This window comes from Harpegnathos saltator, unplaced genomic scaffold (assembly GCF_003227715.2).
Source record: "Harpegnathos saltator strain DR-91 unplaced genomic scaffold, Hsal_v8.6 scaffold697, whole genome shotgun sequence".
NCBI lineage: Eukaryota > Metazoa > Arthropoda > Insecta > Hymenoptera > Formicidae > Harpegnathos > Harpegnathos saltator.
This window is the reverse complement of record NW_020230534.1, coordinates 367,536-379,887: the sequence shown is the minus strand read 5'-3', so window position 1 is coordinate 379,887 and position 12,352 is coordinate 367,536. Positions and strand designations below refer to the sequence as shown.

The window sequence follows — 12,352 nt, the reverse complement described above, 5'->3', positions numbered from 1 at the left end:
TGTTCGTAGGGAGAAAGATAACAGTGTAATTTAGCCGCGCGATTGCAGATGCAGACGTCTGAATTGCATCGGCCGATCGCTCGTCCCGTACATTCGGCGAATCGTCGACTGGTGTACCGCCAACGATCAGAGCGTGGGCAAAGCATGCGATTAAGAGGAATATGGACTTTCGCGAACGGTAACAATACACATATACACATACGGAGAGAGAGAGAGAGAGAGAGAGAGGAGAGAGAGAGAAGAGAGAGAGAGAGAGAGAGAGAGAGAGAGAGAGAGAGAGAGAGAGAGAGAGAGAGAAGAGAGAGAGAGAGAGAGAGAGAGGAGAGAGAGAGAGAGAGAGAGAGAGAGAGAGAGAGAAGAGACACGACGTGCGTTTCGTTTGCCACTTTCGCAATTGGCTCCGCGATGAAGCTTAGCTTAATTTCCACGCTTTTCCACGCTTCGATCGCCACGCGCGTCGGAACTCGACCGTGCAAGCGCTGCCAAGCTCATCTACTTTCGCAGATGATAAACACGCGAGCCCGGGACCTGTTCGCTACCAGCGGCGGCTGATCTTGTTTTGTTTTATTCTGTTTCGTTTTCATTATTGGAAGAAAGAAGTATATGCAACCGTACGTGCAACCGAGATCCGTGTCAATACTTGTTACTTGGAACTTGTCTCAAGCGGGACAGTCAGATTTGAATTTAGAACAAAATGCGAGTCTTTCGGTCGAATCACGGCGCTACAAATGTAATGCCACATGTATCATGATTCAATTATGAGAGACTTTCTCTAACTCAATTGTGAATTAAGACCTGAGCATTTCACGTGACATACTCGGATTTGATTGAGAGTTGAATGTGGCCTTTTCAGTCGAATCGTGATTGCAAATGTAATATCACATATATTATGATTCAAACATGAAAAGCTCTCGTCTAACTCCTTCAATTCAGTATTGACCTGAGTATTTCACGCGAGACAAGTTTCAAGTACCAATTGTTGGTATCAGCCTGAGACCCGTATATAATATTTTTTACTTGAAACTCATTTCAAGTATGAGACACTCAGATTTTAATTTTGAATTCGATGCGAGTTCATCAGTTGAGTGAAGATTATTGATATAATGTAACACATGTACTACGATCGAAATGTGAAAAATTCGCAAATCTGACTCTATGCTCAAGTCTGATGCTATCTTACATGAGACACAAGTTTCAAGTCATGAGTATTAATACGGTCTGAGCGGCGATCCCACACGGAACGTACACGTCGACGTCAAAACCATGCATGTCTCTGCGTATCAGCGTATCGTCGAGCGATTGTCGAAGCGCACCGAATAGTTGCGATATTCTTCGCACCTCCAGCTCTCTCGTATCGTGAGTCGTTCGACTGAATGCCAACAACTACTCGGAACTAATTACGATTCTCCCCTGGCCGAAATGTCGCCGTCACGAGCACCGTCCCGTGATCGGAGCATCTTTCCCGACGTTTCCACCAGGGTGCCACCTTTTCGCACGATCGACGCTCTCGCGATCGCTCGTTCTACACTCGAACTCTCACGAAAGTGTCGAACTGAAGCTTCATCATCGCCGAACGTCGATGAGAATCAAGTTTCTTCGTGTACCGCGATCAATCAATCATCAATCGTCATCAGAGGGCGTCCAGAGGAACGCTTTCGACTACCTTTCACCCATAGCTTCCGAATACCGTTATGCAACGCAATATGTCGCCGATGGCAGCGAGCATATCCCGGCCAGGTGAGGCACCTTCGAGCACCGCATGTCCCCGACGACCGTCGCGGGACTCCTCGGACGGCAGTCTCGCGCGGTCGACGTGTACGTGTGTTGTAGCTGGGGCAGGCGAGGTTCTCCCTAGAAAAGCAGAAAGGAAACCCGGGTGCGGCGAGCGTCCCCCTTGGCCCGTCGGGCCATCCCAAACTGTCAGACGGACGGGTCGCTGCCGGGGGCGGAGCCCGTCTTGCTGCCGTCGACGCCAACTCCGCCACCGTCGCCGTCAGCTCCCGCACCATCTCCGCCCCTGTACGGCGAGCCGCCGGCCCCACGCGCCGACAGACCTCGGAAATCCAGGTTGTACTGAAAAGATGCGGAAGATCAGAGAGTTATTGTACCGTAACACGATGCCGGCCCTTGCACGGGGCCTCGCGGGTCTGTCATGAGGATGAAAGTTTGGTCGGAAGCTGCTGAGGTCGAGAGAGTCGTGCGAAGACGCAGCGCGGAAGGCTAACGTGTTCTCGCTTCCGACTCTCTGACGACTCTCCGCTTCTTCCAAATTTTTCCGCGATGAGGCTAGTGTTACGCTCGGAGAGGTGTTTTCAAGTGTCTTTTAGCGTTCAAATTATTAGAAATGTTCTTGAGAAGGTGCTGTGGAGGAGTACACTCTTGCCGTCATACGTGGCGAGTTTGTTTGTGATTTAGTTGTAAAAAAATCGCACATATACTCTGACAAATATGCGCAACAAGTTGCTTATTGTAATTTGTAATAAAGTAATATAATAAAATAATTATAATATATAAATAATATATAAATTATAATAATAATATATAATATATATTATATTATATATTATTTATAACATATAATATATCATATAACTTATATATATATATATATATATATAATTGAATATGTATATATAGGGTGTCCGGAATTTTTTGGAAATTGTGAAGATTAAACAGATCAAATTGAGAAAAAAAGTCAAGTACTATTTTGTAAAAATCGCAATAGTTATTAAGTTATTAATGATTGAAAATGATCACATCTAGAAGCTTTTTTAATTGATAATTTGAACATTTGCGTACTTATTTGCAAAATAATAAAGGACTTTCTTGTTTAGAATGACCTAATCTACAATTACATGACGGCTGTTGTGTCTAGCGATATGAGTATATTGGACTTTGGACCCTGAATCTTAAACCTGTCGCTAGGCACAATAGCCGTCATATAATTGTAGATTAGATCATTCTGAATAAAAAAATCCTTTGTCATTTTGCAGATAAATAAGCAAACTTTCAATTAAGTTATCAATTAAGATAAAGGACGATCTCTCTAGATGTGGTCATTTTCAATCATTAATAACTTAATAACTATTGCAATTTTTGCAAAATGATACTTGACTTTTCATCTCAATTTGATCTGATTAATCTTCACAATTTTTCGTTTCCAAAAGATCCCGAACACTTTGTATAATTACTTGATTCTATAAAATTGTCCAATGGCGATATTTTGTTGTTTTATCGCCGAACGAGGAACGTGAGAATTTTTCCTAGTTTCTTATTCGACCAAGATGCATACACTTATTTTTTTTGTCAGAGTATTTAAAGGTTTGTTGGAAAGAAATATTAGAATTTATTACGAAATATATCGTAGCCATTCCTGCAAAGGTAGCTGAAAATGAATTAATTTCAGTCGATTATTGTTACGCACGATTGTGTTCTCATGGGTACGTTTCGTCACGATGGTATCACGTTGCGTTATGTGAAAGCGAACTCTTTGCATGTGTTATGTCCAGAAGAAAATTAAAAATCTGTAGGAAGCCTATGCCAACTCAGTAAGGCCTACATTATAATAGTAATAAGCCGCTCGAAAAAGCCAGAAGCTATAAGACGGAAAATCGTATGGTCGTAATTTCGGTGGAATTGCTTTTCGTTACAGAAGAGAGAAAAAGTAATGATTAATCTCACAGAAATGATAATTATTTTCGACAATTATAATTTTCTGTTATAATAAAAAAGTAATAACAGAAATATTATACTCGTATATATAGTTTTTTTTTCACATAAATTCTTTTCAATTTTACCATATTTTCTGGTAATGCAAAAATAGACTATCAGTAGAGTTTATCTTGTTGAGAAATAGAAACATTTTAGAGATCGACTTTAATTTCTAAAATTTAGAAAACACATATCAAATAGGAAGAATAGAAAGTTGAGACAGAATATCAATGTGTTCTCGAATTACAAAGTTCTACAGTATAATTTTTATTATTTTATATAAAATTTTTTTATGTAAATCTTGTGTCATAAATATGCAAAAATATGATCATATATAAATTATTTTAAATACATACATAAATTTCTTTTATAAAAATATATTTTTTATTGTAATATATTTTTTTGTAAGATTATTATTTTATAAACTTTTCCCTGTGTCTAGTAGCACTTACTAAAGAGAAAGCTTTTCCTAGCCATAATTACTTCAATTATAGTCACAAGTACCAAACACTTTTTTCTCATGGAGACTTAGAAATATAGTGCGTCGTTAATCGTCACCGAGATAACGACTCGACGATTCAACCCGCCATGCGTGACGCGAATCAAGGGTGGGAATTACGAAGAAGCAACGGAAAAGCTGAAACGAAACCAAGGTCGAACCTGTACGAAAGAACGTGTAGTGTTCTCGACGTGTGCGTGCGCGTGATACATATTCGACGATGACACATGCCACGTGTGTGCGACACGGCACGACACATTACGAGGGTGGCTGTATTATCTCGGTAGCGTTGCGTGTCTTAAGTGCTGCAGCTGTGCGTGGTGCAGCTGCAGCTGCAGGAGCTGCAGATTCTGCAGGCAGTACGGTTGCGGTTGAGGCGGCCCGGACGTCGTGAACGGTAGGACGGATGGGTGTATAAAGGAGGCGGAATTCCGGGACGCCGCGTTGGCGGTGGTCGCCGGGTTCGGCAGGGTGGCGTAGTTGAAGGAAGGTAGATTCAGGCTAGGCGGTTTCAGAATACTATGAAATTGCGCGGACGTGAGCGGATGGGGTTGCACGTAGGGACTCGTGGAGGGCAACAATTGCGGGCTAATCGGGTACAAACAATCCTCTTCGGCCTGGCCAGGCAACGTCGTCGGGCTGAGCTCCACGTATTGCGGCATCACGAGATTGTGCTAGGCGGTGAATAAACGGAAGGACAGATGTATATTCGAATTTTAGTCTTTAACACGTCTGTCTCGGCGTCGCGTCGATCGTGCGAACCTGTGCGAATATTTGACCGCGAACACGTTCTGGTCTCGCAACTTTTGGAAGAATACGCAAGCTCGTAGGGCATCATCTCTTAGTGATCACGAGATCACTACCGAATGACAGAGAGCGGATATAAGGTGAATGTTCCAATTAGTGACAGTGTTTCAGTTTCTGACAATGACACTTTTCCTTAATCAATCATCTTCATATTTATTCTCTAATCATGAGTTTTAAATCTTACATCTAATTTATATGTTGATATCACATCTAATTTCTAATTTAATACCTAATTTATATTATGTCTAAAATTTTTATTACACTTAGATTTATGTTATATTTATATAATATATTATCAATAGCAAGTTTCGAATAAAATAAAATTAAAAATCATGGTAAATATTGGAGCATCTTAATTACAAAAGTGGCGGTGACAGTGACATCTCGAATGGTTACTTGTCGACATCTTAAAAGTTGATAGTTGATATTAACTTGGAGATTTGTAGTTGAAATTAGATGTTTATTTTCTAGATTTATGCAGTTATATTTTGTAAGTTTTTCAAAATTAAGTTGTCATGTTATTAAATGACATCACAGTCATTTCTGAGAAAATATTATAAATAAATTAAAATCTTTTCACAGATTAGACAAATATAACACAATTAATCTCACAATTAAATGTTCACATTTTCGAACAAAATAAACTTCACCAACTTAACGCGCATATTATTAATTTATTTTATTTATTTATTTTAAAGTTACTTGGTCACTAATTGAGACATTGATCTTAATACTCGATCGCCGGTGATGGCAAATGGTCTAGCGTAACGACTACTCGCACAGGATCAATAGACGACTTCCATCACTCCTTTCTCTTTCTCTTTCTCAATTCGTGTTAATATAATTTGTCACGAAAAATTCTCAAGTACGATTTCTCAGTTCGTATCGTTAAATGATTCGAGAAGGCAAAAATTACCTGCAAGTATAGAAATTGTCGTATTCGCAGATGCTTCATGAGAGACACGAGATCAAAGTTCCATGAGAATGAATGAAAGTATTATTGTACCATTCGCGAGTGATTCTTATCGATAGTAGTGCAAAAATACATCCGATACAAACGAACTCAGTCATAAAGGAAATGTGCGCAAACGTGCGTCTTTGACTACTTGATAAATAGATCGATCGGGGATATCGCGTATGCCCGCGGCTCACCTTTGTGGCGCAGACGAAGCACGTTGTGACCACCTTCGAGATCACATTCATGAGATTTTTCGTTTCTTGTATGACGTTGTCGACTTTCGTGAATGTGGCGGCCTTGCCGACGGTGGGGTTCTTCACGGTAAATTGGAGCTGCTGGACGTAGGTTGGCACTCGGTCCAGGTTTTCCAGCAGTTCTTTCTTGTGCGGCCCACCTGGTACCTGCGCCCATGTAACATCGTACACAAACTTAGGTCTTCGTTCGTGTCGCAAGGCAAACTCGCTCGTGCTTAATTCTCAGCGATTCAACAATGGCACTTGCTAGCAACGCGTATGAATTATCGAATACGTATTCGATTTGATTGGTTTTGATTATCGAGTATAATTTTAACATAATGTACAATAGCTAATATTATTTTCTTTTTAAGAATATGATTACAGAAAGTAAATATATATATAAAAAAATATTCCAAATTGTCTTGTTTTTTTTTTTCTTTTACTTACTAACACAGCAAAAAATTATTCCATTGATAGTAATTGTCGTGTTGAAATATTCATATGTATTCATATCGGTAAGATATAAATTTGTAAAAAGTTTGCAACACTTGCCATTAAATCTACCCTTGCAATAATATATATACTTGCGATATTGTTGTGAAATAAACAATAAACAAGGCGGAATTATGTATTAATAAAATCGTTGAGAATTTATGAACATGTTTACCTTGCGATACCACTACTGTTTATATTTAGCGCATTTCTTCGAGACTCTGTAAAGCAATGCCTGATTCTATTGTTTGCAGTTTATTGAATGGCTAATAATAAACACTTTGTAGTATACGTATCGTAGGTATACTCAGAAGTTTGCATCTAAGAAGTTAACTGAAAGATCGTCTATCTGTCCTAGTAGAACACAATGCAAAACTTTCAACAGAATGTAAAAGTTGCTCGAGATAGAGATATCAGAGTGACTTGTGTGAAGTGGCAGTGAAATAGTACAGACCTTGTCGTTTTTGCGAGCTTCCTTCGCATTGATTTTGATTATTTATGAGGTACGTTTTATCAACGCTCGAGCGTATAAGCATCGACGTTTGAGAAAAGACGAATGAGTCTTTCGGATTTTTACATTTACCAGGATTGTTATCATTTAGGTTTTAGTTTTTTTTAAAATCCCTTCGATCTCACGGTAAGATATCGCGAAACCTGGCTCTCAGACAGGCATTCAGTGAATAGAAAAGCGTCGTTTAACAGAACGCAATGTCGGAAGCTGGCATAAACTTTGAGACATAATACTCATGCCCCAGATAGTGGAAGGAGAGGGACCACAATGCACATAGACGTCGTCCATAGACGGAAGCATTCCCGTAGCATCTAAAACACACCTTACTAATCGTACACAAAAGAGTCGTAAATGTATGTACACAAAATAGATCCGCTAACAAAATCGTGAATGTTCATTATGACAATTCAAGTGATGCGATGCGCCAAAGTAACACACGTTCTATGTTTCCGTCGAATAGCAGTTGGATTATATTACATCGGGAATCACGTCTTGCAGCGAAGTGTCACGAGCGAAAACAACAGTTCCAAGTTCTCAACGCGAGTTTTGACTATTACTTGCTGTTGCGAACGTGATTCTCGTATGAATATGCAATAAGTTGTCACGTCAGTTTGATAGGGTGATCGGTCTATGGTCTTTCTCTGATTATCATCGTTTTTAGAGCACTTTGTTATCATTTACGATTGTTCCCGATAATGGTTTCTCCTTTGCGTTCGTCCACATTTCTCGAAACAAAACGATTTGCTACGTCATTCATGATGATCGGTAGGTGACCCTACGTGCGTGATGTTAGCATAGCAATATATACGTATGTATATACAGAGAGAGAGATAGTATGTACAATGTAATGACAACACTTAACAACAACAATGACGGCGCAGAGAGAGCGTTATATGTACACGACAATGAGAATGAGGTCCGTATAAGAGGCGAAAAAGTGATTTCTATTAGTCCAAAAGGGTCTAAAGTAAAGAGAGAAAAAGTTACCTGGATGGAGGCATTCAAGAGCAAGGGTGAAAAAGGGTCGTATAATACAGAATATATTACAAGGTTAGCGTTTTGTTGTTTCTCTTAAGAAGAGTATAGAGAGATCAAAATGGTTTCAGGTGACTATATATATGTTCGGCCTCTAGCTAGGAGGGTCGAAAGGGCAGCAAACGTGTTAATTCGAACATATCTAATGCTAATCACGCGTGTCGAAGCTACTTCTAGTCTATGGTAGCGTTAAGTGGTACTCTCACATGTATACAAGCGCGACGCCTTCCGTATTTCAATTCATTCAAAATCTCCTAAGTTTTTAGGTCTTTCCTCCTTTCTTACTCTTTCTTTCTCTCTCTCTCTCTCTCTCTCTCTCTCTCTCTCTTTCTCCTCTCTCTCTCTCTCTCTCTCTCTCTCTCGCTCTCTCTCTCTCTCCCCCTCTCACTCCCTTTCTTTCTCCCTCTTTCTCTTTCTCTTTCTCCTTCTCTCTCATAGTTCTCTCTATCGGCTAGGAAAAATTTACTAAATCTTAACAATTTGCCTTTTCTTTGCGTCTTTTGGCAAAACTTTCGGGTAAAAGTGAAGCTTCGATAGCTTCCAATTAAGATCAGGTGCAATATCGACATATCACACGACATATATCTACTGCCAACGTATTACAGTGTCAATGAAATGTACACGCATTTCCTTCTACATACGTTGTGGTATTTCTACATACGTTCTGGTTGCACGACTCATCGATGCAACAATGAGATTAATCCCCTTAACCTCCACCGGAGAATTTTTATTGATAACGTTAATTGAGGTAGCACTCAATGAGTAAGCGAATAAGTCGACGCAGACTCGATGCAGCTTCGACGTTGCGACTTACGAAAAAACGAAACTCAATAGCGTAATGTATAAGTAAAAAGATTCCCAATATAGCAAGGATCAAGAAACTCGGAATCAAGTCCAATATAGAATCCGTATAATAATAAACAATGGTAAAAGAATGATCGTAAGTAAGAGGGTGATGTATATATATAATATATATCAACATCAGTCCAATTAAAAATGTGTGTCATTTCTTTTTCGATCTACGTCGGCGTGTTAGCCGGCACGTACCTGATAACTGAATTGTCTCACAACTTTGTACAATCTGTTCGCCTCCTCGGCGAAATACTCAGCTTGGGTGAACAGGTCCTGGGTGGTCTTGAGAGCGCCCTCGCCTCTCGTGAACTGGTACATGGAGAACGCCATCGAGGACATGTTCTTTGCCCGCTTCACAATGTCGTTGTTCTCCTCCAGGGCGCTGCCGCTTTCTTGCCACTTCTCTGTCTCGGCGTCCATCTCCGAGGTGATCAGCTTCATCTCGAGACCCGCCTTGGCAATCTTCGCTTGCTCCTCGCTGTCTAATCGCACCGGCTTCAGCGGCTTGCTCGTCGTGCCATGTTTCTGAAACGAACCGTTGTTCCGACATTCGCTCGTCGTGTCTCATATCGCCGGTTCAATTGTGTGGAATCTATTGTCTGACACATACAAGTGTCACCCGACCGAAAGTAACTCGGACGCCACGTGTGTCGTTGGAACTCGAAAGGATAGGGCAATCCAAGTTGCGACTTTCTCTGATGAGAGAGTCATTTTGCGATATAAATTTGAAAATTATCGATTTCTCGATATTTACGCAGAAAAATATCCAGCTCAAAATTTCGCTATCAAAACAAGAATACCAAACTGTTATATAAAAAAGTTTGTTGAAGAAATATTAGAAACATACCAATTTAAGTTTAAATGTATCGGGTTAATGTTTTCGTGTTAATCGTCGTTTACGTACCCCTGGCCGCGGTAAGGACATGTAAACTTGCTTTTCCGGCCGGTTTTGAGTGAGCTCTAGGACATCTTTCGCCACTGTCGTCACGTCGGTCATGAGCCACTGCCACATGTCGGCGAATACTGTAATGTGAAAATATGCGAAAACGTCAGATGAATCAGCAATCACATTTTCAGCGATACATTTAACTTATTTAACTCATTACTTCCCAAGCGGACATTTTATAGTCGATTGGTTTTTGGCTCAGAAAAGTGATAAAATCACATGAAAGCTAATAATAAAATATTCTTTCCCACGTAAAAAAACCTGATCTTTCAGGATCTGGAGTCATAATTTTGGAATTATCAACTGATAATTAAATATGGCGGCTCAAAGTTGACAAACATTTTTTCATCGACTATGAGCTTTTTACCGTGAAAAACTTCGAAAAATTTTGTCCAGAGCTGTCAGGGACAATTGAATTGACAGAGTTTGGTTACTCGAAGGATAAATAATGATTAATTCTATTCTTCAACTGATTCAAGATGGCGGATGCAATATGGCGAAAATCATACTTCATTGCGATTTATATGTGTGAGTAGTCATTTCTTATGTTTTTGAGATCGCTGAACACGAATCTTAGATCAGTTTTCAATTTTGCAAAATGGCGGATGCAATATGGCCATATCCGAGTGCCATATCTTCATTGCGAACTATGTGTGTGGGTACTCATTTCATATATTTTTGAGGTTGCCGAGTCCATGATTAAGGTGAACGTTGGAACTCTTGACAAGATATGTCTCAAAACTTATAATGAGTTATGGAAGTTTTCAAAACATTCGTTGCATATGCTTTTCTGGCAAATATTGCAAAAAATATTTGTACGTTTTCTACGCTCCCCTCCTGATTTACAAATCTGTTGAGAATTCCTCCTAATTTTCTTATAAGTTCCATGGATATCCTGGAAACATTCTTCGCAAAAATTATTTTTGCATCCAAAACAGAAAAAGATAGAAAGTGAGTGTAGAACGTACAAATACTTTTTGCAATATTTGCCAGAAAAGCATATGCAACGAATATTTTGAAAACTTCCATAATTCATTATAAGTTTTGAGATATATTTTGTCAAGAGTTCCAACATTCTTCTGAATCATGGTCTCGGCGACCTCAAAAATATATGGAATGAGTACCCACACACATAATTCGCAATGAAGTATGATTCTCGTGGCACTCGGACGCCATATTGCATCCGCCATTTTGCAAAATTGAAAACGGATCTAAGATTCGTGTTTAGCGATCTCAAAAACATAAGAAATGACTACTCACACATATAAATCGCAATGAAGTATGATTTTCGCCATATTTGGACGCCATATTGCATCCGCCATCTTGAATCAGTTGAAAAATGGAATCAATAATCATTGTTTATCCTTCGAGTAGCCAAACTCTGTCAATTCAATTGTCCCTGACAGCTCTGGATAAAATTTTTCGAAGTTCTCCACGGTAAAAAGTTCATAGTCGATGGAAAAATGTTTGTCAACTTTGAGCCGCCATATTTAATTATCAGTTGATAATTCCAAAATTATGACTCCAGATTCTGAAAGATCAGGTGTTTTTACGTGGGAAAGCATATTTTGTTATTAGTTTTCATGTGATCTTATCACTTTTCTGAGCCAAAAACCAATCGATTATAAAATTTCCGCTTGGGAAGTAATGGGGTTCATTCGTATCGGGACAGCGCGTCCGGATTACCTTCGAGATTTTCTTTGGCTATCTTACTGGTTGGATGCCTGGCCAATGTGTGCGCGGCTGTTACCACTTGAGGGCCGTATATTCTCAAGTTGATTTCCGTGAACTTCGCCGACACTTGCAACGATTCCGAGAGTGCAACGTGTCTGAGAAGTTTGCACACCTACAGACGATAATAATGAGATGCGTGGGGTACATACGTAGGTCCGGTATTAAAAGTTGAATTGTAAAGCACATACACCTATTGCTACGAAAATAGCGATTCCTAATGATTCTCGATTAAGAGAATCAGGACAAACTTGGGTAATCACATAATGCATAAGGAAATCAAGCAATCGTAAGCTCTGCAGTAATAGGGTGTCCTATATGTTAGACATACGATTTGGTTGATTTCCTTGTGCATATGAATTATGTGACTATACGAGTTTGCTTCAAATGTGTCTTAAAGTATTAGATTGTTCGGAAAATAGTTTCGGTTTTTTTCAAATAGATGATGTTAATTACTTTTTTAAGCAGGCAACCTCATTTTAAACGAGAAAATTATTTTACATTTTTACAACGCACATTTCAAGCTTTATTTGAAAAAAAGTCGTTTTGAAATCTGTCAAGTTGTTTTTGTTTG

The 12,352-nt window shown here is 39.4% G+C and overlaps 1 protein-coding gene across 3 annotated transcripts in view; it reads right to left on the bottom strand.

Moving 5' to 3' along the window:
- Positions 1-333: 333 nt before the first annotated feature.
- The window catches only part of alpha-Catr (alpha-catenin related), a 115,885-nt gene continuing 103,866 nt past the window's right edge, over positions 334-12,352 (bottom strand). For 2 of the 3 annotated variants that reach the window (XM_011148632.3, XM_025305460.1), the window contains exons 7-11: positions 11,734-11,893; positions 10,006-10,124; positions 9,297-9,626; positions 6,170-6,376; positions 4,147-4,884 (exon numbers count right to left, since the gene is read on the bottom strand). In XM_011148632.3, coding sequence (XP_011146934.1) covers positions 4,486-4,884; positions 6,170-6,376; positions 9,297-9,626; positions 10,006-10,124; positions 11,734-11,893 — 1,215 coding nt within the window. In that variant the 3' untranslated portion in view covers positions 4,147-4,485. Of the gene's footprint in view, positions 2,074-4,146; positions 4,885-6,169; positions 6,377-9,296; positions 9,627-10,005; positions 10,125-11,733; positions 11,894-12,352 lie in introns of those variants that run through there. The other variant, XM_019843423.2, reaches the window with a different exon arrangement.